The sequence below is a fragment of the Anomalospiza imberbis genome, chromosome 13 (assembly GCF_031753505.1).
Source record: "Anomalospiza imberbis isolate Cuckoo-Finch-1a 21T00152 chromosome 13, ASM3175350v1, whole genome shotgun sequence".
NCBI lineage: Eukaryota > Metazoa > Chordata > Aves > Passeriformes > Viduidae > Anomalospiza > Anomalospiza imberbis.
The window spans coordinates 17,952,956-17,978,115 of record NC_089693.1 but is presented as its reverse complement, the minus strand read 5'-3'; the positions used below and the strand labels follow the sequence as shown (position 1 = coordinate 17,978,115).

At 48.8% G+C, this 25,160-nt stretch overlaps 2 protein-coding genes across 16 annotated transcripts in view; one reads left to right on the top strand and one right to left on the bottom strand.

Annotated features, from left to right (window-relative positions):
* Positions 1–25,160, bottom strand: part of BBS4 (Bardet-Biedl syndrome 4) — a 150,883-nt gene that overhangs the window by 97,114 nt on the left and 28,609 nt on the right. For 11 of the 14 annotated variants that reach the window (XR_011003878.1, XR_011003884.1, XR_011003885.1 and 8 more), the window contains exons 13-18: positions 25,022–25,091; positions 22,225–22,366; positions 21,651–21,858; positions 19,947–20,100; positions 19,030–19,172; positions 4,154–4,279 (exon numbers count right to left, since the gene is read on the bottom strand). Coding sequence is in view for 2 of the 14 variants with exons in the window: in XM_068204333.1 (XP_068060434.1) it covers positions 19,118–19,172; positions 19,947–20,100; positions 21,651–21,858; positions 22,225–22,366; positions 25,022–25,091 (629 nt within the window). In the remaining 12 variants the exon portion in view is untranslated. Of the gene's footprint in view, positions 1–4,153; positions 4,280–15,081; positions 17,450–18,633; positions 19,173–19,946; positions 20,101–20,259; positions 20,351–21,650; positions 21,859–22,224; positions 22,367–25,021; positions 25,092–25,160 lie in introns of those variants that run through there. The other 3 variants (XR_011003889.1, XM_068204333.1, XM_068204334.1) reach the window with 3 other exon arrangements.
* On the top strand, positions 6,016–19,033 carry ADPGK (ADP dependent glucokinase). 2 transcript variants are annotated; one of them, XM_068204338.1, is made up of 8 exons: positions 6,016–6,447; positions 9,144–9,369; positions 10,657–10,719; positions 10,976–11,096; positions 11,366–11,562; positions 12,290–12,388; positions 12,875–17,557; positions 17,595–19,033. In XM_068204338.1, the coding sequence occupies exons 1-7, from the start codon at positions 6,233–6,235 to the stop codon at positions 13,421–13,423; spliced, it is 1,470 nt and encodes a 489-aa protein (XP_068060439.1). In that variant the 5' UTR covers positions 6,016–6,232; the 3' UTR covers positions 13,424–17,557; positions 17,595–19,033. The 2 variants fall into 2 exon arrangements, with proteins under 2 accessions (XP_068060439.1, XP_068060438.1); XM_068204337.1 differs by having other exon boundaries at positions 12,872–17,557.

The following is a 25,160-nucleotide window of genomic DNA, read 5'->3' as shown; positions in this document are numbered from 1 at the left end:
TTCTGGGCTTTTTTGCCTTTCTAAGCAGACAAAGAATAATTTAGTCACTCCATCAACAGGGGGCACATTCCTACACCCAGACTGTCTATTCCAGACATGCATAGCACACACTCCAAGCAAGGAACAGAAACAGGTTATGTTCACATTGATAGCTCAAGTGCATATTTGCTGGTAAAACTGAGGGGCTCTCAGTCCTCTCTTTCCCTCTCCCCTGCTCACAGAAATCTGAGGCAGTCCTGTCCCTTGCAAAGTGCCCTCAGAAGCCCTCACACACAGCTCTGCAAGCTGAAAGACCCCACAGCACAGCAAACACTCGGCTTCTCTATTCTCACCTTTCCAGGCCTGCCCAAATCATTCTTCCATAATCCTCTGCCACAGCAAGGGCTTCAACTACAGCCTTAAAGGCTGCAAATCAAAGGCCTCTCAAGGATCCAGCTTTTGGGAGTTTTCTGCAAGAGTAACAGAAATAAAGACTGCCCTTTTGGCACATCATTTTGCTGGTGGGGTTGTATTACACCAGATTGTTAGTTTGAGGTACATGATGAGGTTTTAGCAATGCCCTTTGTATCATAGGGATTAGATCAGGTTCAGTAGGCACCGAACATTTCAAGGCACATTCACTCCCAACAACACTGGCACTGCTGTTAGTGCTGAAAAGACGTGAATATAAATTATAACAACCATAATACAGAATTCAAAGTATTTCAAAGTATTTACAATGAGATACAACCCACGGAACACTCACCAATGGGCATGCAAATTGGATGGATGTAGGGTACTGCAGAATAATTTGAGTTTGGATTTCAGAGTTCCTTCCCAGAGATAAGACTGAGCATCTGTTATCCATCTTCTACCTTGCCAAACTGAGAATACATGAAAACACTTCAAGAATTGCTCTGCTCACATGTACCCATCCTTTCTTCTGAACAACACGTCTCTTGTGGCAGCACATATTGCAGTTGAGATGACCATACTACACAGAATGCCATCATACAATTTCAGGAAGTTTCACCCCATACAGAGTGACACCACACCACTTCAGAAGGCTGCAAGCATCTGCCCTTCTTGCTCTTCAGCCCAACCTTTCATACCCCTCATGTTGATGCACTGCACCTGTGTGCCCTCTGTTCCCTTTGGTGGTTGGTCAGTGCCCCTGGGCACTCCATGGCTCATTGCTGTCAGTGCTGCTCACCTGCTTCTCACAGCTGCACCCACTGGGGATGAGGCTCAGCCACAGCCCCACTCCCAATCACCACAAACTGTGCACCTACAACCTCTAACACATCCAATCACTCTCAGGTTTACAGGCCACACCTGACAGATAAACACAGGTTTCGCCGCAGATCTCAGCTTCTGACAGTGTTGTAGCTGGAGTCACACAAGAGCAAGACTAGAAATGCAGTCAAAACACCTTCCTACCAAAGTTTCTCACTTCCTGAGGATGATTTCCTAACCTGTCTTCTTCCCACAAATTTTAGTTGTTCCATCTTCATTGATCTGAACCATTTGCTCCAGAAACAAGCAGCTCAGCAGTCACTGCCACCACCTCTGATTGCTTGGGGTGTTCACTAGCAGAGGTGGTGGCTCACACCTGCTCCAGTTCCTGTGGATTTTCTGGAAGCCAGGCTGGTCACCACAGGGTGTGAGCAACCAGCACTGCAAAATCCAGCAATTTGGCTCCAGTTGAAAGAAATGCATAAATTTGGACGTGGATGATGCCAGCTCTAGCCCTGGTGTCTCAGGCAAAATGGAAACAGTTCTGAGCTGAGCTGTCAAAAACCGGGAGGTGGCAAGGTCTCCAAGGAAGGCAGATGCATAACCTCGGAGGGAGGGAAAGAGATTCTCTGTGCAGAAATACTTTTGCAACAGCAAATCTCTCCAATGTGGTTCAGATTCTGCAGAACATCCACACAAGTGGCATCTGGCAGCTTCAGACTCTTCCCCACTCTCATTCTGGGAAGAGAGTTGCCAGAGAAGCTGATACTAATTATTTAAAACTGGAACTTGCATATTTCCCATGCGATTCTACTCCTAAAGTGTTGCACTACCGAGGAGAGGTTTGCAACTGCCAAGACATGAAAGAGTGTTTGTTATTAACACATCACTATATAATCAGGGGCTTAGCAGGGGGCTGGGCATGCACATGAGTCTTCCTCTGTTGCTGACAGTGTAGATGGAAGTCCCCAGGTATCCCATTAGGTGACAAGTGAGAATGAGTACTGCAGCCAAAATGAAGCAATTTGGCACAATTTAGTAGAGAGATGGCATTTTCTGCTCATAAAGGGCCCAGAATTGGAAGAGCACGAGATGTTTCTGATTGAGATTGAGCTGTGCTGGCCAAGCGGAGTGGGTGTCTCACAGAGCAGAGCAGCAGTGGGTGCTGAAGTCTAGGACTGAGATCTGCTGGCAGAGCTCAGATGGGGAATGTTGCCCAGTTTCTGAGAACAACACCGAGTGTGTATTTTAATTAGAGCTCCTCTGCTCATCTGCATGGCTCAGCAGAAACTTTGTGAATTTTCCATGCCTTTATTAGGATCCATACAAAAAGCCTACCTTCAATTTTTTTCTTCTCCTCCCCCAGTGAAGCCACACCAGTAGCAACCACCTACTCCACGTGTTCGGCTGCTGGCTCCCATGGAATGTCACGGGTGGGCACTGATTCCATGTATATGGAGTGATGTGTGGCTCTGGGAAGAGTGCTCAGATCAGATAAATGAGGCCTGTGAGCAAAGGCAGTCTGACAGCAAGTTTTGATGACACACAGATGAGTGAGCTGGCCACACAAAACCTGAGTAACTGACTGCAGGGTGCCTGGGGAAGGTAGAGATAAGGCACAGTATGTTGGTGGTGTTGGACAGGACAGGAGCTAAGAGGGCTGCAAGGACCTGCCATCCAAATCGTGCCTGGGTCCTGCACAGTGTTCATTGGCTCCAGCTAGAGATTCCATTCCAGGCACTGCAGACACACATGACCAATCCTAACAATAAAGGAATTCATACTTTGGGAAGGCTCCTCCCCTCCCTGTGTTGTGCGCTGGCCTAAAGTCTAACTAGCCAAAGCAGCTCAAAGGGAATGAGCTCATTTGGATATGGAAACTCAACTCAATATGGAGTAAAGACAATTGCTTCAAGCCAGTGAGTTCAGAGAAAGAAAAACAGGTTTCCAGATCTCCTTTGGGAACTAGAACCTTTGGGTTTCACCCCTCCCTGCTGTTTCCTCCCCGTGCCCACCCTCATTCCCTTCCCTCTTGCCTCCTGCCTAATGAGGTCCTGGCAAACCCTCATTTGTCCAAACCAAGCCCATGGTGTGAAAAGCAAATTCAGTGAGGTCAAAAGCTCACACAGACAGGTCTGTCAGTTCTGACTGGCCTGAGAACAGGGGCCACTGTGCAACTCTCCATAGCTAATCTTCAAACAAGCAAGAATCACATCCTTTGTCCGCTTCCTGCAGAAAAAGGGGGGTTTTCCACCTTTTCTCTTTTTCCCCCACCTTTTCTTTTTTTTCCCTAAAGGGAACAAGTTCCATTTCCAATAACTGAACACTGATTAAAACCACTGTCCTTCTACCACCCCCTCAAGTCACAAGCAGCTTACACCAAAAAGCTGTCAAGAAAAAGATTTCTTGTACAAGGACTTCATAACACCAGGGAAAAGAAACAAAGGAAAACTGTTGACAATAAATTTTAACTCTTTCCATTCTAAAAAATATTTTAAATCTTACCCTTTTCATGCTTTTAGTAAAAGTATCCCAGTGAGATCAGTTTCAACTCTTTGAAATGACACACAGCAGTGACCCAGAAGCAATCAGCTTGCTATTTCCAGAATTAAACAGGTATTTAATCAATACTTTTTATTCAGTCTGAGTTAGCTCATATGAATCTAACAGCCCTGTATTCCTCTCTGTTACCTCTAACTGGAATTTGTGGGGTGGCTCAAGGGCAGGCAATAAGGAGCTGGACTTCAGTTCTCAACCAACAGTTTCAGCTCTAATTTTGCTGTTTGAGGCAAATCAAGATGTCCATTGGCTTAAAAAATAAATGTTGACCAAGAAATGGGTGTTCAGCTCTTTAACTGAGCAGGTTCTCTGAGAGAACTTGTCTTTTTATAATCCTCTTATTTTTGTTGGCAGATTGTAAAATGAATCATGCAATTACCTTTGCAGCCTTATTCCAGTGCACTGCCAGGACTGTCTATGGAGGCTGAACACCAGCAGTTTACAAAGATCAAACTGAGGTCGCTCCTCCTCAGCAGCATCCATTGCATTGATATGGAAACTGCATCTGCAGTAAAAAACCCCAAACTTTAGTCTTCAGGGCAACAACTGCATCAGCATCAGGTGACAAACTAATCCCCCCAATTGTGAATTGTGCCTTAATTCCCCAAAATATTGCTGTGTGAGATTGCTGCTCACAGGCACACCCTGACATGGGACTAATAATGGGGTCTCCGAGCAGTGACCGTGCTCTGGGTTGAGGCTGCCCCATGGGCACATCTAATTATGATGTTCTGTGACAAGGCTATAAATACCCCCGGTCCCAGAGGTGAAGCCCTCATTGCAGCAGGGTTTTTGGGCAGGTATGTACTCTGTTGTCTCTGCCTGCCTGGGCTAGAGGGCTGTTTGTAACCATGAGAGTCTCCCAGGCCTCTCCCCCAGGGAGTATGAAACCAGCAAGATTTCATAAACAGACACAGATCAAGCATCAGCCAGAAAAGCACTGAAGAGGAAATGATTAAATCTGTTCAAATGAAAAAGCTACTGACAAAACCCAAAGACCTGAGCAAAGGAAAAGGGGGGTTACACATTAACCAAGCAACTCTGGTGGGCTGAACAGGGTCTGAGAGAAGATGATCACTCTGTGATCATGGCAGCAGGAAGGTATTCCAGGATAAAGAACTGCTTGAAGGATCTATTAAAGCATAGGGAAGGCAGAAAGACCTCTAGTTTGTCTTCACAATTATGTTCTTAAAAATCATTACATTATCGCTTTAGGCTCTCAAACCCAGTCATGTCCCTGGTCACCATCAGCTGTCAGGTGAGGAGGGTTTTTTCTCATTCTCTCCTTTACCAGCAATTCCAGCCTCCATCATCTGCCTGGCCTGCCCATCTTCGCACCCTCAAAGCTCTGAGGAATAATTTCAGAGAAAGAGAATACATAAAAAAATGAGGAAGTCCTTTGTGGCAATGCCTAGGAAGAAAGGGAACCTGATGGGCAGCCAGTGAGGGCCAGACATGAATCCATGACCATGGCTGCTGACTAAATACCATCCTACAAAGAAAGAAAAATCAGCAAAAAAGCCTTGCACTAATCTATCTCCTTTACCGCTTGCTTTGTCAGAGTCTGAGGAGATGACAATCACTCACAACACAGAACTGAATAAGGAAATTATCGGCTGCCTCAGCCAACGCGCTGTGGCACACAGCTGTCAAACTTGCAAATTTTGTCAGAAGTCTCTGAGTGAACGTTTGTGTGACTTCTAAAGAAACCCAGAAAACTCCCTTTCATTAAAAAGGGAACCTCACCCTGGCGAAGGCACGGAGGAGGGCGAGACCAGGAACTTCTCCACCAAAAAAAAAAAAAAAAAGTATATTAGGTTGGTTATTAGCTTCAGACACTGACTGGGTTGATGGATGTGAGCCTTTAGAGAAACTCTGGTGTGAGGCAGGGCAGAGGAGCTGCGGGACTACAGGCACTGCATTGTTGGGGCAGAGTGGGAATACAACACAGACCCACAAAGAAATAACGGCACCGTGAGGAGGAACCCCGGGGAGGCGATGGAGCAGCAGCACCGCCTACATAGGAGCGTGCAGGCACGATGCCAGACATCAGCTCAGCGCTACTGAAGGCCGCAGCACCGGGGCAGTGCTCGCCGCAGGCTCCTCATCCCGGCTGCCTGGAGCCCGGTTGTGTCGGCCCGGCCCGTTCCCGGAGGCCTCGGCCCGGCGGTGCCGTGAGGGCGCCTCTGTCCCGCCATCTCCCCTCAGGACGCGCCGCCCGCTGCCGCCTGCGCTATTCTTGTGCCGAGCTACGCAGGTGACGTAGCGGCATTGCCGGGCCGCGCGCAGGTTGCGCAGGAGGAGCGGCGCGCCCGGATTCCCGAAGCGGTTTACGCCATCCGCCGGCCGGCGGGGGCGGGGCGCTACGGAGGCGGCGTAAGGAGGCCCCCGCCGGCGGCGCCCCGCCTCAGCCGCGGCGGCGGGGGAGGAGGAGGAGCGGCGGAGCGCGCCCGGCGCGATGTGGCAGCGGTCGGTGTGCGTGGGCCTGCTGGCCCTGGCGCTGGGCTACCTGTGCGTGCTGGGCCCCGAGCTGCCCCCCGCGGCCCTGCGGCAGCTCTCGGCCTCGCTGCTGGGGACGCTGCGCCGCGCCCGCTCGCTGGAGGCGCGCACGGTGGCGGCCTGGCAGGCGGCCATTGTCCGCCCCGCGCGCGGCTGGGCGCGCGTCGCCGTCGGGTAGGTGCGGGAGCGCGCGGGGAGCGCCCCGGCGGCGGGGCGGGAGCGCGCCGGGGCCGGGATGCGCGTCCCGGTGTCCACGTGTGCGGCTGTGCGATGTGCGGGTACGGCTGTGCTGCGGCCCTGGCGGGCACAGCGACGTCTCCCGTTCCTGGGATGTATCCGTGCCGCCCAGGTGAGACCTCACCTGCAGAGCTGCCTCCAGCTCTGGAGTCCCCAGCATCAGCAGGACGTGGAGCTGCTGGAGCAGATCCAGAGGAGGCCACAGAGATGCTCTGAGGGTGGAGCCCCTCTGCTCTGGAGCCAGGCTGGGAGAGCTGGGGGTGCTCACCTGGAGAGGAGAAGGCCCCAGGGAGAGCTCAGAGCCCCTGCCAGGGCCTGAAGGGGCTCCAGGAGAGCTGGAGAGGGACTGGGGACAAGGGATGGAGGGACAGGACACAGGGAATGGCTTCCACTGCCAGAGGGCAGGGATGGGTGGGATACTGGGGAGGAATTCCTCCTTGTGAAGAAGGAAGCCCTGGCATGGGCTGCCTAGAGCAGGTGTGACTGCCTCTGGATCCCTGGCAGTGTCCAAGGCCAGGCTGGATGGGGCCTGGGGCACACTGGGCTAGTGGAAGGTGTTCCTGCCCATGGCAGGCGATGGAGCCAGATGACCTTGAAGGTACCTTCCAACTCAAACCATCCCATAAATCCATGGAAAAGATCTGGATGTAAGTGCAGCACCTCCCGCAGTGTTCCTCAGTGGGAGCTGGATGTTGGCCAAGGGGATCAATGATCCAGAACACTCCTGTGGTGGGGACTGAAGCCGGGCTCTGGCCCTGTTGGAGCCCTTCTGCAGAGATATTATTCCTAGCTCGATTGTCTGTAAAACAAGTTTATGTACAGTCTGAGGGTTGGGGTTAGGGTCAGTTGGAGCTGCTGGTCCATCCAGCATAGGCTGGCAATAAATAGGTTACAAGTTATAAAGGTTACAAGTTATAAATAGGTTACAAATTATAAAATGCTGAAAGGAGTTACTGTAGAGACAAGTTATAAAGTGGAGAAAGGAGCAAAGCCTTTGCCTTTGGGAAGAGGTAGCCAAGTCCAAACAGAGCTGGAGAGAGATAAGGAGTGATGGGACAGGGAAGGCAATGGATGATGAACTCAGGGAAATTCAACACCATTTCTCTTTTTAAAGTGGGAAGAGCACAAGGGGAAAGTTCAGGAATGTCACATTGATCTTATATTAGCGCTTGACTCACTTTCTTTTAAATATATGGACATGGCAGGTAACTTGACTTTGGAAGATTCATCCTTGGGATGTTGGAAGGAGTTACCCCTTCCACGGCTGTGTAGCTCTGTGTTAGCAGAGGAATATTACTTAGTTTTATCCCCTTGGATCTGTAATGATTCATTAAAACATAGATTTGGGGCTAAAATGCTGCTTGAATTTATGGTTTCTTTTCTCTGCGATGCTAGGGAATTTCTCTGTCCTTGGTGTAGGAGGTGGTGCACATCCAGAGGATTTCTGGGTTGGTTACCTTGTGGACTGGAAAGCCTCAGGGTTTTTCCTGTCCTTTATTTTGTGTGATGCAGCCTTTTTTTGTTGCAGCCCAAATCTGAGTCCTGAGAGGTCACTGCCAAGGGAATGCTGAGTGCTGAGCTCTCCACACTGCCAGGGAGCAGGAACTGGCCCTTGGACTGTCGTGGGGGGAGATGTGGAGAAAGTCAGGGACCCTGCATGAGTTTGATAGATGGTTTGGATCCCTGTCAGGAAATGTGGGGCAGAGGAACAGAAATAGCACTTGATAGCAGCAGCAGCAGATGTTTAAATTGCATCTCTGTGCAGTTGCTCTTGTTATCTCAGGAAATATTTGCTATTTGTTGTTATCACTCTGAAACCACAGAGTGAGACAAGGGCAAGTGTTTCTAAATTGTCTTCTGGGGTTCTGGTTACAGCCAGAAAGTCTCCTGTCCTTTAGTCTGAATTAGAGTGTGATTAAATCAATGAGACATGGGGACTGGAAGTTAGACCTTCCAAAAAGCCTGGATCTGCTGAAATGGTTCTTATCCCTCCTTACAATTGCAGGCTTTTTCTCCTGTTTCCACTGTGTGCTATTTCTGTAAGTTTGGGATGATCCTTTGGAAACTGCGGTTTTCAAATATTTCAGCTGACAAATTGCTCTCTTGACTTTCTGTAAACAGAGCCAGCCTGTGTGGGGAGTTGTGTGTGGGTTTGGTATTATTAGGAATAATTGAAACTCCAGAGGCTGATCTAGCTGACTTAAACGCTTTCAGTTTTGTTTTTAACAGTTTTGATTCACATAGACATTTTAAACCCAAAATACATGGGTATTAGAAGCTTTTAAAAGCTTCTAAGAATTTAAAATGCCACTGTTACTATGCCTGTTCTTTTTAAGCAAGGCCAAGGCAGGAAATTAAGTAGAACCTGTATTGTAACCTACTCAACCACCTTTGACCCACGCAGCTTTCCTTGTTTTCATTCAGCAGAAAGTTAGAAATCCCTCCCTGAGCACAATAAAAGCCAGTCAAACAGGGAAAGCTTTAGGAGAGAATTTCAGGAAATTCCTGTGCCTTTTTTCCCCTATGGTTGGTTGTTCTCCCCCTGCAGAGTCAGGGATGTGACCTCACTGCACTCCCAGGTGCCCTGAGGTCTGTGTGGTTTTCCCAGGACACCTTTTCTTTCTCTCTCCCAGCGTCAACGCCTGCGTGGACGTGGTTCTGTCTGGGGTGAAGCTGCTGGAGGCGCTGGGCCTGGAGCCCGGCGATGGGAAGAACCACGCAGTGCTGAACTCCGGGCAGGACCTGAGGGAGGCTTTTGCTCACTTCATGGAGAGAGGGGCGGCTGCCGAGCGCTTCTTCAGCGATGCCGAGGCCTTCCAGGACATTGCACGGACAGCATCGGAGCACCCCGCAGCACAGGTGGGTCTGCACCCAGAGGGGAGCCTTGGGAATCCTCTTTCTTACTTCCTTGTCACTGCTGACTTTCATTCTTTCTCTAGAGAGCAAATCCTTGAGGAAGGAGCTCGTGGTGTAGCTTGAGTTGTGTTAATGGTTTTCCCTGGGATTCTGCCCCTGCTGCAAATGAGAGGGGGTTAAATGGTCTCTGCCCTGCTGACATTCCCAAACTGAAACGTCAGAAATGTCTCTTGGGAGCCAGATGGGGCTGAGGATGTAAAAGAGGCTGGGAGTGAGGAGTTGCCCAATTTCTAGCTGTATGGCCTGTTGTCTGTGAGAGAAACCAGAAATGGTTTGGGTTGGAAGGGCCCTCAGAGCCCATCCAGTGCCACCCCTGCCATGGGCAGGAACACCTTCCACTAGCCCAGGGTGCTCCAGGCCCTGTCCAGCCTTGCCTTGGACACTTCCAGGGATCCAGGGGCAGCCACAGCTGCTCTGGGCAACCCTGTGCCAGGGCCTCACCGCCCTCACAGGGAAGAATTTCTCCCCATCCATCCCTGCCCTCTGGCAGTGGAAGCCATTCCCTGTGTCCTGTCCCTCCATGCCTTGTCCCCAGTCCCTCTCCAGCTCTCCTGGAGCCCCTTCAGGCCCTGGCAGGGGCTCTGAGCTCTCCCTGGAGCCTTCTCCTCTCCAGGTGAGCACCCCCAGCTCTCCCAGCCTGGCTCCAGAGCAGCGTTGGATCTTCTCCGTGGCCTCCTCTGAGCACCTGTGACCCTCAGGACAACCCATATTCACTTCTTTTCAAGCTCAAATCAGAGTTTAACTGGAAAGTTTGACCTTTACTAGTGAAGAAACTTCCACAGTTCCCTTCACTTCACATGGGCACAGGCACCAGGTTTCACCTCGGCCTCAAAGTGGAGGAAGAATTGCTGCAGATTTTAAATGATTCCTTGTCAGCCTTGCTAAAAACCCACAGGGCTTTAGCCACAGAGAGGCTGCACAGGAGTAAGGGCTGTTTATGTGCTGAGTGAGTTGGTTTTTACAGCGCTGTCAGTGTTGGGAATTAATCGATTTTTGCAGGGCCGTTACCTGAAGGTGAATATTTAGATAAAAATAAAGAATACTCAACTTGTTGAGATCTCACAGAGAATTGTAAGATTATTTTCCTTCAGCCCCAATAACCTTTAGTAACTTGGGTACTGCTGAACCTTGCTCTAAAAAGCCAAAATCTCCAGCCTGTGCTGAGGACTAAATGTGTTTAAAGGTCCCAAAGCAAGGGGATGCCCACACCCAGCTCTGTTTGTTTTACAGCTTTACGTGGGAGGAAATGCTGCTCTCATCGGGCAGAAGCTTGCGACAAATCCAGACCTGAAGGTACACCCATGTTCCAAACATCTCATGCCATTTGCTCATGTTCTTTAATTTGCTTGTATCATGTTACTTCTGTGTAGGTTTTGGGGATCTGGCAGTTATTTCTTAGGTTCTGCTGGTGGAACATATGGTTGGACTTCCAAGCTGATTTTTAAAAACTGAATTATTAACTTTTTAAAATCAGTTCTGTAGGTGATGCTTACATTTTTGGCAAGGGGCATGGCAAGGGAAACTTTTTTTGTTTTTCCTTGTTTTCTAGATCCTCCTTTGTGGCCCAGTTGGTCCCAAACTCCATGAACTGCTCGATGACAATGTGGTTGTGCCGCCTGAATCCATGCAGGAAAGAGATGAATTCCATCTTATCTTGGAATACCAAGCAGGTACAACGGAGCAGGTGTTCAGTGGTACCCCTGAACGTCACTAAGATCAGTGCACAGCCTGAGGGGTGTCCTTCTGAAGCTCCATAAACACTAAAATGCTCCCTGAAAACAGAGATTTAACCACATGCTGATGAAACTCAGGGTGACCTTCATGTAATGGCTAAAACAGTTCCATGGCTTTTCTTGCTGCTGATGGAACCCATGAATTTGTGATCTTGCCCAGGAACAAACCAGTTCACACACACTTGGTCCTGTTTGCTCCACCCCAGGTGAGCAGTGGGGCCGAGTGAGGGCACCCGCTGCCAACCGCTTCATCTTCTCCCACGACCTGTCCAACGGCGCCCTGAACATGCTGGAAGTGTTTGTGTCCAGCCTGGATGAATTCCAGCCAGACCTGGTGGTGCTTTCAGGACTTCACATGATGGAAGGGCAGAGCAAGGAGATGCGACAGAGACGACTCCTGGAGGTGAGATACTGAATCCCTGAATTTCCTCGATTTCCCCTCCAAGTGTTTCATGGCAAGGCCTTGTTTTCCCAGGTTTGAAGGTGTAGGAAGGCCGTGCCTTCAGAGCTCCCACAGATCTCAGTATTGAATGCCAAAAGGAGAGTGGGAGCTGCAGGAATGGCTGAAGTCCAGTCCTGTAACACTGTCTTTTCTTAGATTCCATGGCTTGTATAGGGACAAGGAGGGCTGGTGGCCTGGCTGGAGGGTGTTGACCTGGTCATTGGGCTTATCTAGCAGCTAAACCAGGCTTTTTCTATGCTGGACACTGAGATGATCCAGGTTATAATCAACACCTGCATTCCATAAAGAGCATCTGTCTTATGCCACCTGTTTGAGAGCTGAGGGCTTGCCCTGATGCAGGGCATTGGCATTTTTCATGTTCTAGGATCAGCTCTTCTGCAGCTGCTTCAGATTTGTGAGGTCTTTGGAATTAATCCATTAGAAAGATTCTGAGCTGGGAGCAGATTAAGGCTAGATAGTTTTCCTGCCCTGGGATTCTGTAAACCAGAAGTTGCTTTATTTCCTTATTTCCTCTCCTTAGCAGTACATACACAGGTCAGACATCCGATTGAATGGTTTATATCCACACACATGGAGATTAAAGGATGTGTATCTTGAGTCACAGCCCTTTTTCTTCTTCTGTTCCTTAATATATGTGTGTTGTAAGGTTTTTTCCTTTTTCCTGTAGGCTGTGGCCTCCATCTCTGACATCCCAACTGACATTCCCATACACCTGGAGCTGGCCAGTATGACTGATCAAGATTTTATGAGCAACATTATGCATCAGGTAAGGAAAATGAAAGGATGTGCTCTTTTGATCAGGTTCAGTATCACAGTGCACACACTAGTGCATGAATAGAGAAATCAAAACTCAACATTTGGACTATACATTGGAAGATGAATTGAGGAATGAATTTGAGCTGAGTTTATAATTTTAAAATATCCCTCGATTTCTTTGCAGAATTTCTTTCCTGGTGGTTCCTTGTCTATCTTGACACAGCTCTGATCTCAGTGTTATGTTTTATGTGGAGCTGATGTATTGTTACTCTTTACTGTCAAAGTGTCTGCCTGGGAAATTAATTGCACCAAATTGAATGTTTTCTTGGCTAAGTAATTCCTGCCAACTTGTGGAAGTGCAGTGACTTGGGAAACTGAGTGCTGCTTCTGCTGAGCCAGAACAGGGTACTGCAAAAACCACAGCCTGGGGAGGAGGACTCCCAGGTCTGACTCCGCTCCTGAAGGCAAACCCGCTGTTCCCTGTTTCTGTTAGCAGGTCTTTCCCCTGGTGAACTCCATCGGGCTGAACGAGCAGGAGCTGCTGTTCCTCACCCAGTCTGCTTCTGGTCCCCACGCCTCCCTGGCCTCCTGGAGTGGCATTCCCGACGTGGGGGTGGTCAGCGACATCCTCTTCTGGATCCTGAAGGAGCACGGCAAGACGGCGGAGCGGACCTCAGACCTTACGCGGATCCATTTCCACACCCTGGCCTACCACATCCTGGTCACTGTGGACGGCCACTGGGGCAACCAGGCAGCGGCGGTGGCGGCCGGGGCCAGGGCTGCCGGCACCCAGGCCTGTGCCACCGACACCATCGACACCAGCAAGGTCTTCCTCAAAGCTCCTCTGGAATTTGTCACCTCCCACACAGAGGCACCATCCAAAATCTCCCTCAATCCAGACGAGCCCGTGGTGCACTGGCACAGGGAAGACATCTCCTTCCACTTCACCCCTGTGCTGGTGTGCAAAGATCCCGTCCGGACCGTGGGGCTCGGGGATGCCATTTCAGCCGAGGGACTGCTCTATTCCGAAGTGTATCCTCAGTAGAAAACCAGGACCCTCCTTCTTCTCCGGCACTGCACGGTGTCTGCGACCCGTGGATTGGGATTTGAAGCAGTGGTGGTATAGGAACAGAACCAGGGTGTGTGGTGTGTTTTCTGGGTATGACTGAAAAAGAGCCAAAGAATAATTCCAGGTGTAAACTGTCAGCTACATTCCAGTCACTCAGCAGTGACTCGAGCGCTTCACGTGCAGGTCAGGTGCAAATGTTTTAATATTTAATGTGAAAACTGGCTTTGTCTTAAGGGGGAGGGACACAAAGACCAAAATCCCTGGCTGGCAAAGTTTGCTGTTTGTAGCTCAGAAGGGATCTTTTCTGGTAGTGCTGCAAAGTGCAGCAGCAGCAGAATTTTCTGCCCCTGGATCCCAGGGAGAGCACAGCAGTGCCCGGCCCTGCCTTGCCTCTGGTAAATTCAAAATAAAAGGCTTGTGGGTTATCTCCTCCCAGCACTTTGCAAACCTTCCTTGGGGTAAGGATGGAATTATTGCCTGGTGCAATCAACCTCTCCGTGTGCCCAGCCCCAGAGCGAGCCACGGTCCCAAAATGTGACACAGACTGAACCTACTGGAGGCTGCACAGGTGATTGTGGGTATCTGTGAACAAGGGTGTTCAAATGAGCCCCAGCAGCCTGTGCTTAGTTTTTAGGAAACAAGGAGTGAAGATAATCAGGATTTCTGTTTGGGGGACAGCTTTGTTTCCCTGCTAGGGAACCCCCAAACCATCCCCTGTGTTTGCTGAACACTAAATACTCTGCTAACAGTTGGTATGTTACAGAAAAGCTCTTCAATGCTGGAGATTCATTTTTGGTTGTTTGTGAGAATGGTTGTGCCAAATTCTTCAGTCTCCCTGCCCTCTATTAGGAAAGGTTAATATATCAGGGAGGGTCCCTCTGGAAGCTCAAAAGCTGGAACAGCATTTTCCAGGTAAGACTGAAGTGAGGTGGCCTTTTTAGGGTTTGATGTTGGGGTTTTTTTTGACTAGGTCACTGATAGTTTCTTTGCCCTGGCCTTTGAAATTAAAAAAGCAGAATCATGTGTCCTTGTTAAATACTTTGCTTCTATTTTTTTTTTTTTTACCTTTTCACAGTCACACACTAAGAATTGTAGAGCACCAGCATGGTTTTCTCTCTTCCCAGCATGGTTTTGTCCCTGGCCACTTCAGGAACCTGGAGTGTATTTGCACAGCTCTCAAGCCAGTTTTCAGTAGAACTAGGTTAAGGGCAATTAGCATGTCTGGGCAAGCCTGTGCCTTACCAGAGCTTGGCAGAGGTTGTTCCAGGTCAGTCTTTGCACCTGAATGGAGGGAGGAGAGTCTGTGTCACTCAGGGTGGAGTGATCTGTTGCAATAACACTGTCAGGCTGCTGTCAGTGGTGTGCTCTGCTGGGTAAAGCCATCCTGGCTGCTCTGCAAGGATGAAAACTGGCAGCTGTTGTACTTGCACTGACTCAGCACACAATGCTGTCATGTGTATTCAGCTTTCCCCCTGAGCAAAGTCTTCTGTGTTGTACAGAGCAGAAGTACAGTCAGTGCTGTGTTTTCCTGTAGCTCAGCCCACCCTGAGCTTCCCTTGAGTGTCAGCATTTTATCCACGTGCAGGATCTTCTTAAAATTGGAGGCATTTCTACCCAGATTATTTTTTATGATGATGATTATTATTACTATTATTATTATTATTAGTGATAAACTGTAGCGCAGGAGTTGGAGTTCTGGTTTAGTCTTCCTAAACTGAAAATAAATGAAAAGAACCTCTCTTTTTGGCTCACTTAGAGGTCCAAGGCCATTAGGAAGGCAGTTTTGCAGCCTGGGATGGTGGCCTTTTGGCACTCCTCTCCTAGGGCCACCACAGGCCATGGATCTGCCAGCTGGAAACTGATCCTTGGCTTATGCTGTGGATTCTGGAGCTGGAAACAAAACAAAACTAAATATCCACAAGCTGTCACCAGCAACGGCCCTGCTGCTGTATTTCACTTCTTTCTTCCTGAAACACTTCCAGGGGTGTGAGGCTGATGGGACTGACATTCCTTACAGCCACCTAAAAACACGTGACTGCACCTACAGACCTTGTCCCAGGGTCAGCTGTGCTTGCATTAAGCAGGAAGATGACAGGCTAAAATTAGCTTTTTTAATCTGAGTCAGTAACTGTTGGAAAGAATCATTAAAAAGGAGCTTACTCCTTCGGAATCATCTGGGACAAAAAGCTTAACTGATATCATTATTGTTAGCTCCTTCTTCCTACTGCTCCTCACAGATAAACATTTCTGCTGTAGCCCATTGTGGGTGTGCTGGGAACACCTGGCATGGTCAGGCTGCTGCTCTACCCAGATCTGCTTTATCAGGCACACAGAGCTCACTGCACCCAAAGTCACTTCCCAAGGAGAATCCTTAACCACCATGACCTGTTCATCAGCTGTGCCAGTGGGATCCCTGATTAAGTTGTGGAACAATCTATATGGTAATAAATCTGAATTGAATGGAGGGGCCCAGCAGCCTTTGCTTTGTTTCACATGCTGTGAACATGATATGCTTAACTTCCTTCTGCCTTCCCAAATTAATGACAGGGAGGCACAAGTCCTGAAATGCTTCCCCTGTACCTGTAGTCTCACACTTCTGCACAGCTACAGTAGTGACAACAAAGAAAAGCTGCTTCAACAGCTGCAAAAATACCAAAGCTTCAAAACCAGGCTTGAGCTGACCCTGCTCCCCCTCATCCTATGTCTCTACAAATTCTATTTGTTCTCCTGTGTTACTTGTACCTTGAAATCCACAGTGATGGATGACTCAAACCTCAGCCAGCCTCACTCCTGAAGCAGAATTTGCACTGGAAATGTTTATTCACACAGATTCTGCTGGGGATGCATCAGCAGAGCTCAGCACTGTGACAGCTCTCCATGGTAAAACCTGTGCACGTTGGTATTTTCACTTGTGTGTTCCTGCAGCCACCTTGGCTTTGGTTTCTTTGGCCTTATCCATGATCCAAAATTAGCATTCTTCCATGTTTTCTGTGTATGGCACTTACTGAGGGTCAAGTGCTGGATTATTTGGGAGGTGTGACTCACAGGAGCCTGGCAGAGTCTCAAAGGACACGTTCCTTCTCCACTGTGCCCTTGGTGCTGTGCCATGGAAGAGCCAATCCCAAATCCAACTCTTGCCAGTTTAAAGGCTCTTTATCTTTGTTCCTCTCCAGGGGAGTTTCTCAGCATTACTAAGAATTACTTGATTCTTTTTTTGTTTCCTGGTTATCTCCTGTCGGGATGTGTGATATCCAGCTGAGTTTGACCTCCTTTCCCAAGTTCATTGTACAGAACTGGTGCTAAAATGTTCTTCCTCAGCCTTTAGCAAAGACCTCATTACCTGCTTTGTGCTGGATATTTTAGAGCTCGGCTCAACTCATTAGCCACTGGAATCCAAAGCCTGGAGAGCAGCAGAGCACTAAATCCATTCCAAAACACCGTCAGCAGTTGTGCTTGGGTTCTTTATTTTACTGTTTATTCTGTAATGATACCCTGAATTATCAGGGTTTGCGTGCCATGGGGTGACTTTTCCAGCCATGTTCTGAGCAAAGAGTTGAATAATGGGACAGTTCTGTGAAACGGTATAACAGAACTGAATTTCCAGTTATCTGAAAATGTTGGTTGGGGGTTCTTTTGGAGCTTGCAGCTTAGGTGAAAGCTGAGGGTTGTGAGTGAGTGAACAGCTAAAGTGTCTCTGTGCCAGTATTGTCTCTGTGCAATCTGTTCCAGAGTGGTGCTGGCACAGACTTGTGTCACACAATTGCCGCCTTGCTACTCCTGGGCTAAGGAACCTCAGAGTGTTGGGGAGAACAGGAGAAAACCAGAGGAAAACACTGGGTCTGAGTAACCTTGGCAGTAAAACTTGGATCTCAGAGCCAGGAATGCTGGTTCTGCCTCTTGGAGATGTTGGATGAAGTTGTCCTCTTTCACTCTGGAGCAGTTTCTTGGGTGGTATCTCAGCTGGATCCAGGCAGAACTCTCAGGGAGTCACTGATCCAGACTCTGGTGGGAGGATGATCTCTCAGCAAAGGAGAGGTGCAGGTTGCAAATAGCACATGGCCATTCCCTCCTGTGCCAGGAGCTCTGTTCCCAACAGCTTGGGATCAGCCTGTGCTCAGCAGATCTCACAGCAGCTGAGGAACACAAGTGATGACAGGAATTATCCCATTATAAAACAAGGGGAGGCAATGGAAAAAATACCCTGGAAACCTCGGCTGTGGATTTCTCAGGAAAGCTGCCCCTCGGTGCAGACTGGGTAAAACTGGGTTCAAATCTCACCTGTTTATTCCACTAAAAACACTGAGTTTTTGCAGCAGTGTGGTTTGAGGGAGTGGCAAAGCTTTTCCTGTAGCAGAACTGGGTTTTCTCTTCTAGAAAAGTCTTGGCAGATGGAGTACTTGTTATAACATGGGCTCTCTTTGAGTGCATTTATGTGTGGAGCTTATTATTTTAGTAAAGTTTTCCCCCATTCAGCACTGAGGCTTGTCTGTCTCTGCAGAAGAGGCTTTGCCAACTGAAACCCACTCCCCAACTGGGAAATCTAAATTCTGAACAGCTTTAAGGCCCCCACATCCACCTTGCTCAGTCACAACTAAGCAAACAAGTACAGGAGCACAGCGTGTACCCACTAATACTGCCTGTACCATAAATCAGCATCCAGTTGTCTCAGGGACCTCAACACCACATTTTTTGGGTTGAACACATGTTGCTGGATAGACAGATCATTGCTCTTGGCTAGAAAAAGGTCTTGCCGCCCAGGCATTGATGTTTGAACGACTTTTATTTTGTTTCCTGTGCAGAAGCCAAGATGCAAAGTACCTTATGAGCTCTGTTTTACCCTGTTCATCACAGACCTTTCCCTAAAAAGGGGAAGAAAAGTCCTAAAGCAGATGGTTTCTGCTTCCCTTGAAATTAAGCTCATGATTCTTTTCAGTTAAGGGGGGGAAAAGAGGGGATTAGAATTATGGCTGATGCCAGAAACAGGTTTTGGAACATAATGTGTGATTTCCAAAATCCCTAAATGCCTCAGTGCAGTCCTGCTGAAGAGTCCCTTGCTTAATTCCAGCTGAAATGGCAGTCCAGCCTCATTACCATTAGCACAAAAATGTTCTCCAGAATAATCCCAGGAATTTACTGCATGCAAATGCCACCATCACCACGCCCAGGGGAGGAAAGGGCACAGGACAGGAATTGCAGCTCTATTTATTATCCAACTGGAATTACATATTTAAAAATGCTCCCCTAGACATGAAGCTCCCAGAAAGTAAGAAGGTGCTACTGCTTCATTTCATAGAAGAATTGGTTCACTGTTGCATAAGCTTTTCACAAAATATATATTTAAAAGAAATCCCTTCACAGTACCTCTGAGTGCAGCACGTGCTCCCAGTGCGACACTTATCCCATCAAAGCATCATAGGACAAAAATCTGCCTTGAATCCAAGTTTTGGGGCTGAAGTGAAGAATTCACAGCCCCTGCCCACCCCTGCTCTTCAATCCTCACCTTTTCTTCCCATGTACTCTGTTAGGCTGCAGGAAATTTCAGTGTAAGAAGTTAAATGTGAATAAAAATCTCTGCACTGTACCTGACTGACACTGTTTCTTGTCTGGTTTGTTTCAATTTGCCAGCACTCTACAAAAAAATTCTGTTTAACTCCTGGCAGGAGGGGATCCTTACAGAAGTGCTGTCCTGGGGCTGAACTGACACAAAACCCAGTAGAAAGGACACCTGAAGGGAAAAAAAAAAGCTACATTTAAGATAAGCAGTCAGTTTGGGCTATCAGAACCCAGGGGAAAGTGAGGGGTCCTACTCTTTCAGTGTTCTCCAGGGAGGAGAGCACTTCAGCTCCTGGCTGGGCTCTAAAGATGCATTAATGTCTTTCAGGATAAGAGCAACAAAGCACAGCTGAAGGCTGGGAGCTACCCAGAGCCCTGCTCATGCTGCCTGTACACTGCTGCCTCCAAGATGTTTCCATGACTAACCTTCCTCTCCTGGACTGGTAATTATGGAGGGATACAGTCCAACAGTGCAGAACTAAAAGCAGGAAATACATTGTCAAACAGCTGGGGAGCTTCACCAGCAAACACAGAGCCCTGAAGCTTCCCTTCTGGTTCTTTATGCAAACTCAGCTGCTCACCAGTTCAGCCACTGGAAGGGTTTGATTCTCCTCACCATCCAGGATCCTAAAGCACTACTGCTGGCTCTGCTAAAGATCCTTCTGGAGGACTCACAGCCAACCTGTGAAGAGCTGGACCCTCCAGTTCTGTAGTGTGTTGTGACTGCACTAAGAGTAGCTACACAGAAACCTCTGGTCACTGCAGTGACTCCTTGGAACGTGGCAGAGCCCACAAGCTAAAATCACTGAGAGAAAACAGCTGCCTCCAGACTAACTGACAGTGGGGAGAAGCCACCATGGGGCAGGCTGGGGCAGGTCCCTTTCCCAAATCCCAGGCAGACCTGGAGAGGCTCCTGCACCATTTGTGCTGCCCAGAGCTGCCCTACTCTGCTGCCTCTTGGCTCTGGTCCTTCTCCTTCCCCTGCTCCTTATCCCCAGTGGGAGCTGAGTTCTCCTCAGGGCTTGTTTCCGAGTCCTGCTCCTGTTCAGGTTCCAGTGGCAGGGAGGGAGGCTTTTTTGGCAGAGCTGGTGTTGCAGCACCTGGGCAAAGAACACAGTTAAAGTTACTCGATGGCTATGTATGTGTTGTCTGTTCTTTATGTCCTTCCCAGCAACAGAGGTGCAAAACAATCACAGCCTTTAATTACCCTCAGATTGCTTCTGCCTAACATTGGTTTGTTGACACTGAGTTATCCAGACCTTACAGTGCCTGAAGTCCTGCTGAAAGGAAGCTCAGGTCCAGTCTCTCAGCTGTCAGAATTCAGCACAAATATAGGAATTAACTCATGATCTGGAAGGGAAAACATTTTCTAGAATCACGAATCTCAGAACGGTTTGGGTTGAAGAGGACCTTAAAGCCCATCTCCTTCCACCCCCTGCCATGGGCAGGAATACTGTCCACTATCCCAGATTGCTCCAAGTCCCTTTTAACCCGGCCTTGGGCACTGCCAGGGATCCAGGGGCAGCCACAGCTTCTCTGGGCACCCTGTGCCAGGGCCTCCCCACCTCACAGGGAAGTGCCACTTCCAGTTCCACTGAAGCTGGCTTATGCTCAAGCTGGAGCCCCAACCAAAGTGTTGTTTTCACATCACAGCTTTAGCAAATATGGGGAGAGTTTCCAGGCAGCTAAAGTAGCTACTTACAGAATTGAATCTCAACAGGACACACAAGTTGTTTCCACACTTACATTTAAGGTGCCAACTGGTGTTATGAACTAGCTCCCTTCCCTGATCTGGGTAATCAAGTCCTTCAGGTATGCCCTAAACCCTTGCTGTGTTTTATTTTTCAGATTTTCTGGCTAAGTCTTCCCTGCATGGAAAGTTTATTCCATGTGTGAGAAATGGAACAGGTCCTTAGGGATGCCAAAGAAAGAGGCCTGGATTACACAACCACTCTCCTGGTTCAGTCCACAGGCAACAAGACTGAGAGTGGCAGAAGATCACCATGATGAGCAACATCTCCAGTGCATTCCTCCTTGGAAGCTGAGGGGTGAGAGGAGGTCAGGCTTGGAATGGCTCAGGAGATGCTCGTACCCAGCCCTAGTACATACAGCGATGGGCTGAGCCTCCAAAGGCTCACACCACCTGCTGAGAACCCTCAGTCCCACTAAATCCAGCAACGCCTGCAAAGATGGGCAGCTTTGGAGCAATCCAGCTGCAGTTATCGTTGTCAGAGAAAGGATGGAAGTACTTTGGAAAATTGTCCATCTTTTCCCTTCTCTGAACAACCTGTCTGTGCATGGCAGCTCCTGGGCTCTTCCAAAGGCGAGAGGTCTGGTTGCTGAAACTGCCTCCTTTCCAGAGCAAGATCACAATCTCATGCTAATGGAATCTTGTCCATTGTGGCTCAGACAGGAAGGGAAACTTTCCCAGCCTCCCACATCCCTGCAAAAGCAGGAGAGTGAAATAAACTACAAAGAGCATCTTCCTGAACTCAGAAATCTGGGAAAGTTATCATCAAATATTGCCCTCTCTGCTGTGTGAGGAACTCAATCCCTTCCCAAACAGGTGCTGTAACTCTTCCAAAGGGAAGACAGATTTATTTTCTTCCCTCCCACATCTATACTTGAAAGAACAGCAGAGGAGACGTACCTGGGGGGAGCTGCATGGTTTTCCCATATCCTGCAGCAGAGGACATGGCTTGACCCAGGGCCTGGTTGGAGCCCAAAGGCTGCTGAGAGATGGATTTCCCTGACACAGCAGCTTTCTGCTTGGATTTGGACTCCTTAGAAGGTTTGGTCCAGACCAGGCTCTCCCCGACCTGCAGGGCAGCCCCCATCTTCTGGGCCATCTCCACCATCTTCTCGAGAAGCCAAAAGAGAAGAGCACTGTAAGCAGGGACACTTCAGATAACAAAAAAAGTCAACAATACCATCCAAAAAAAAACTACAAGAAAAGATCTGTGGAGAGCTGGCTACAGTTTGGTACTTGGGGGAAACATCTCCACTAATTCAGTCCCTTAATTAAGAGGGAATCCTGTCTTGCTGTGTATTGATTGAAGAACTGGGCTTCAAAGCACAGAAAGGAAGCGAGCAGCTCTCAGCAGGCACCTGCTCTGCTTGGAAAATCTCATAAGCAGAATTTCTTCCTAGTAACTGGACTCAAAGTCAAACCTCCTTTTCATTTGCTGCCAGCCCTGGAGTGGCTCCTGAGCTCAGGCACAAACCTCAGGGTCGAAGTCGGGCGCGCTGCTCTCCCTGGCCACAGTGACCTTCCTCTCCATCTCCTGATACTGGCTCAGGGCCCCCTGCTTGTCACCCTGGTTGTAGAGCAGGACAGCGTAGTTCAGGTTGATGAGGGGGTTGCACCTGCAGCAGACACACGGGATGCATCACATTCCCTGTGGGAACACTTATCCTGGCTGCAATAATGCTAACGTGTGCCTGAGCAAAGCTGGACACCCCTCACTGTCTGGCACCGACAGAGAGGCTACAGCCAAAGTCCCTCGGGAGCATGGCTGAGACCCTCTTGCCTGATGACAGAACCAGTGCTGGGCTCTGCAAAGGCCCTGGGTGTCGGTGCCAACAGAAGCCCCTCCCCAGCTGCCTCCTTCTCTGCAACAGCCAGATCTGTGCACCCGGGGGCAGTCCTGGGACTCTCTGGTGTTCCAGCCCTGCCAGTGATGGGGGCTTTTGTCATACTGAGACAGATGATCTTTCTCTGATTTACCTCAGAGTCTCCCAGTCTGCAGGAGAGCAGCTCCTCATGGACAGGCAGCAGAGCAGAGCCCCTGCTCTTGGGTTCTATTTTATAACTAACCTGACACACCACAGAATGTGCTGTTTACGTTTCATTTCCTCACCTCCTCTCTCTCCTTTCCCCAGCAAAACCACACACAACTGCAGGTACTGCTACAGGTGAACACAGGTACCTGCACGCTCCTGCCTCCCTTCCTGAATGAAGATTTCACAAGGCAGAACTGCTCCATACACTCTCATTTCCCAGACAGTCCATCTCCTTCACTGGGATACATTAACCCTCTCCATCTGGCCTGGCCAGGAGAGCCAGGGTGGGTGGAGCAGCTCTGCCTGCTCACAGCTCCCTGTGTAGACCCCAGAGGAGCATCCCTGCACGCAGGCCAGCCAGGGATGCTCCGATGCTCCATGGGTTGACAAGAAATGTGAGTGAGGGACTGGTGCCCTCTCCTGGAGCATGGCTGGGATAACTGGAACCATCCATGGCCAAGGCAGAGGAACATCCTCTGGAGAAATGCACAAGGGAAGGATCCTGCTGGCACTGGCCAATAAATGAAGTGTAACCTGTAGGCCCTGACTCTCCAGTCCTGGTGATTCTCCATCCCAGTGCAAGGAAGGCAGCTCTTAGAAGAAATCTGACTGCATTTATAACCATGGCTTCTCCTTTAACTAGGAAACTGGAATGCTGAGCCCACCACAGAACAAGCCCTCCTCTCTGTCTTTGCCAAAACACTGAGAAGATTAGAGAGTCCTGGGAACAGCCAGTTTTAAAATTAATTGCACCTGATGGAGCTATTTCACCACCTTCAAGAGCTGAGAAGCAATGACAGTCAGAGAAAAATCAGAATACTCAGCAGAGAAAATAGCTGAATACTCACAGAAAGGACAGTTACAAGCAGAACCAGGAGAGGAACAAATTTTTCCAAAGTTTTCCAAGTTATTTCCATTCCAGCCCCCAGCATGGCACCCAAGCCACTACAAAAGCATTTCTGGTGATGGAAACCAACCACCTTCATCCCAAACAGCTCCAGCAAAGGAACACACCAGCAAAGGAAACTTGTGGGGACACAGATTCAGCCTCACAGTCTGGATGTTCCCCTCAGCAGGCCATGGCAGTGGGAATTCATTCTTGCTTTGATGAGGGTTTCTTTTCCTGGTCAGACCAGTGCCAAACACTTGGGTGAAGTTGTAGAGCCCATTTACTGCTCCTTCTCTTTGAGCAAAGCACACAAGGCCCTGACTAAGGAATCCAAGCTGCCTTTAAGGTCCTGTCCTGCCTTGCTAGGCATGGAAAGCTGATTAGCAATAGAATTGTGGAATGGTGTGGGTGGGAAAAGACCTTAAAGCCAATCCATTGCCACCCTGTGCCATGGGCAGGGACACCTTCCTCTAGCCCAGGGTGCTCAGAGCCCCATCCAACCCAGCCTTGGACACTGCCAGGGATGGAACAGCCACAGCTGCTCTGGGCACCCTGTGCCAGGGCCTGCCACGCTCACAGGGAACAATTTATCCCTGGTGTCCCATCTACCACCTCCTTGTGTGGCCCCTGCAGATAAAAGGGCTTTTGGCACCGCTCTGTCACCTGCAGACAGACTGAGCTCAGGAGTGCTGGTAGGTCTAAGTGCAAATATTCACAGTAAACTAGGGAGAGAAACAAAACTATTAATAAATATGAGGTCATTTTGATTTTGTGCCTGAAATGATGACATACTCTGAGGTTCAGCGTAACGTTTCTGAAATCAAGTGCTCTGATTTTAAGACTTAGACTGCAAACACAGATGTTCTTTAAGAAGAAGCTGCCCTTTTACTTGCTTTATACAAACTTCTTGCACATTCTCCCAGCTAAAATCTTCCCCCTGCCCAATTCAGAACAGGCTCTACCCCAGACATCTCACTGCTCTGCACTGTGCTCAAACTTTGGGTTAAAAAATATGTTTTCTTCTATTCAGTCTGCTCCACTGTGTATAAATATTCACCAAAAGGAGGACTGGCATCCAAAGTCATCACCACTGACTCACTAACCAAATAGCAAAACAAAAAACAGCTCTGTGTTGCTCTGAAATAAAATCCTCTCTCATTTTTCAGAGCTGACTTGAATTAAAAAAAAAAAAAAAAAAGGTTTTAACACTGTCACTTGCACAGCTACAAGAATAAAAGTATTTCCCTACTACAAACCATTTAGGGCTGAGGTACAGTGAGAGGCAAAGGAAATGAGGTGCAGGGAGGCAAAGCAAGCCCAAACAAGTGACAGCTCTGACAAAGACTTACTTGTCCAAGGCCACAGCTTGTTCATAGGAATATTTGGCATTCTCAATGTCTTCAAGGTTGGTCAGAGCAACTGCACCAAAGCACACAGGAGGAGATGTTTCTCAAGCAGCTGATTTTTAGGACAATTCTGAATGTCATA

What these genes read in the sequence shown, in the direction of transcription:
- ADPGK (XM_068204337.1), top strand. Translation starts at nt 6,233, where the DNA reads ATGTGGCAGCGGTCGGTGTGCGTGGGCCTGCTGGCCCTGGCGCTGGGC. An exon ending in TATCTTGGAATACCAAGCAG is followed by an intron (nt 11,097 to 11,365) that starts GTACAACGGAGC and finishes GCTCCACCCCAG; the next exon opens with GTGAGCAGTGGGGCCGAGTG. An exon ending in TGAGCAACATTATGCATCAG is followed by an intron (nt 12,389 to 12,871) that starts GTAAGGAAAATG and finishes TGTTTCTGTTAG; the next exon opens with CAGGTCTTTCCCCTGGTGAA.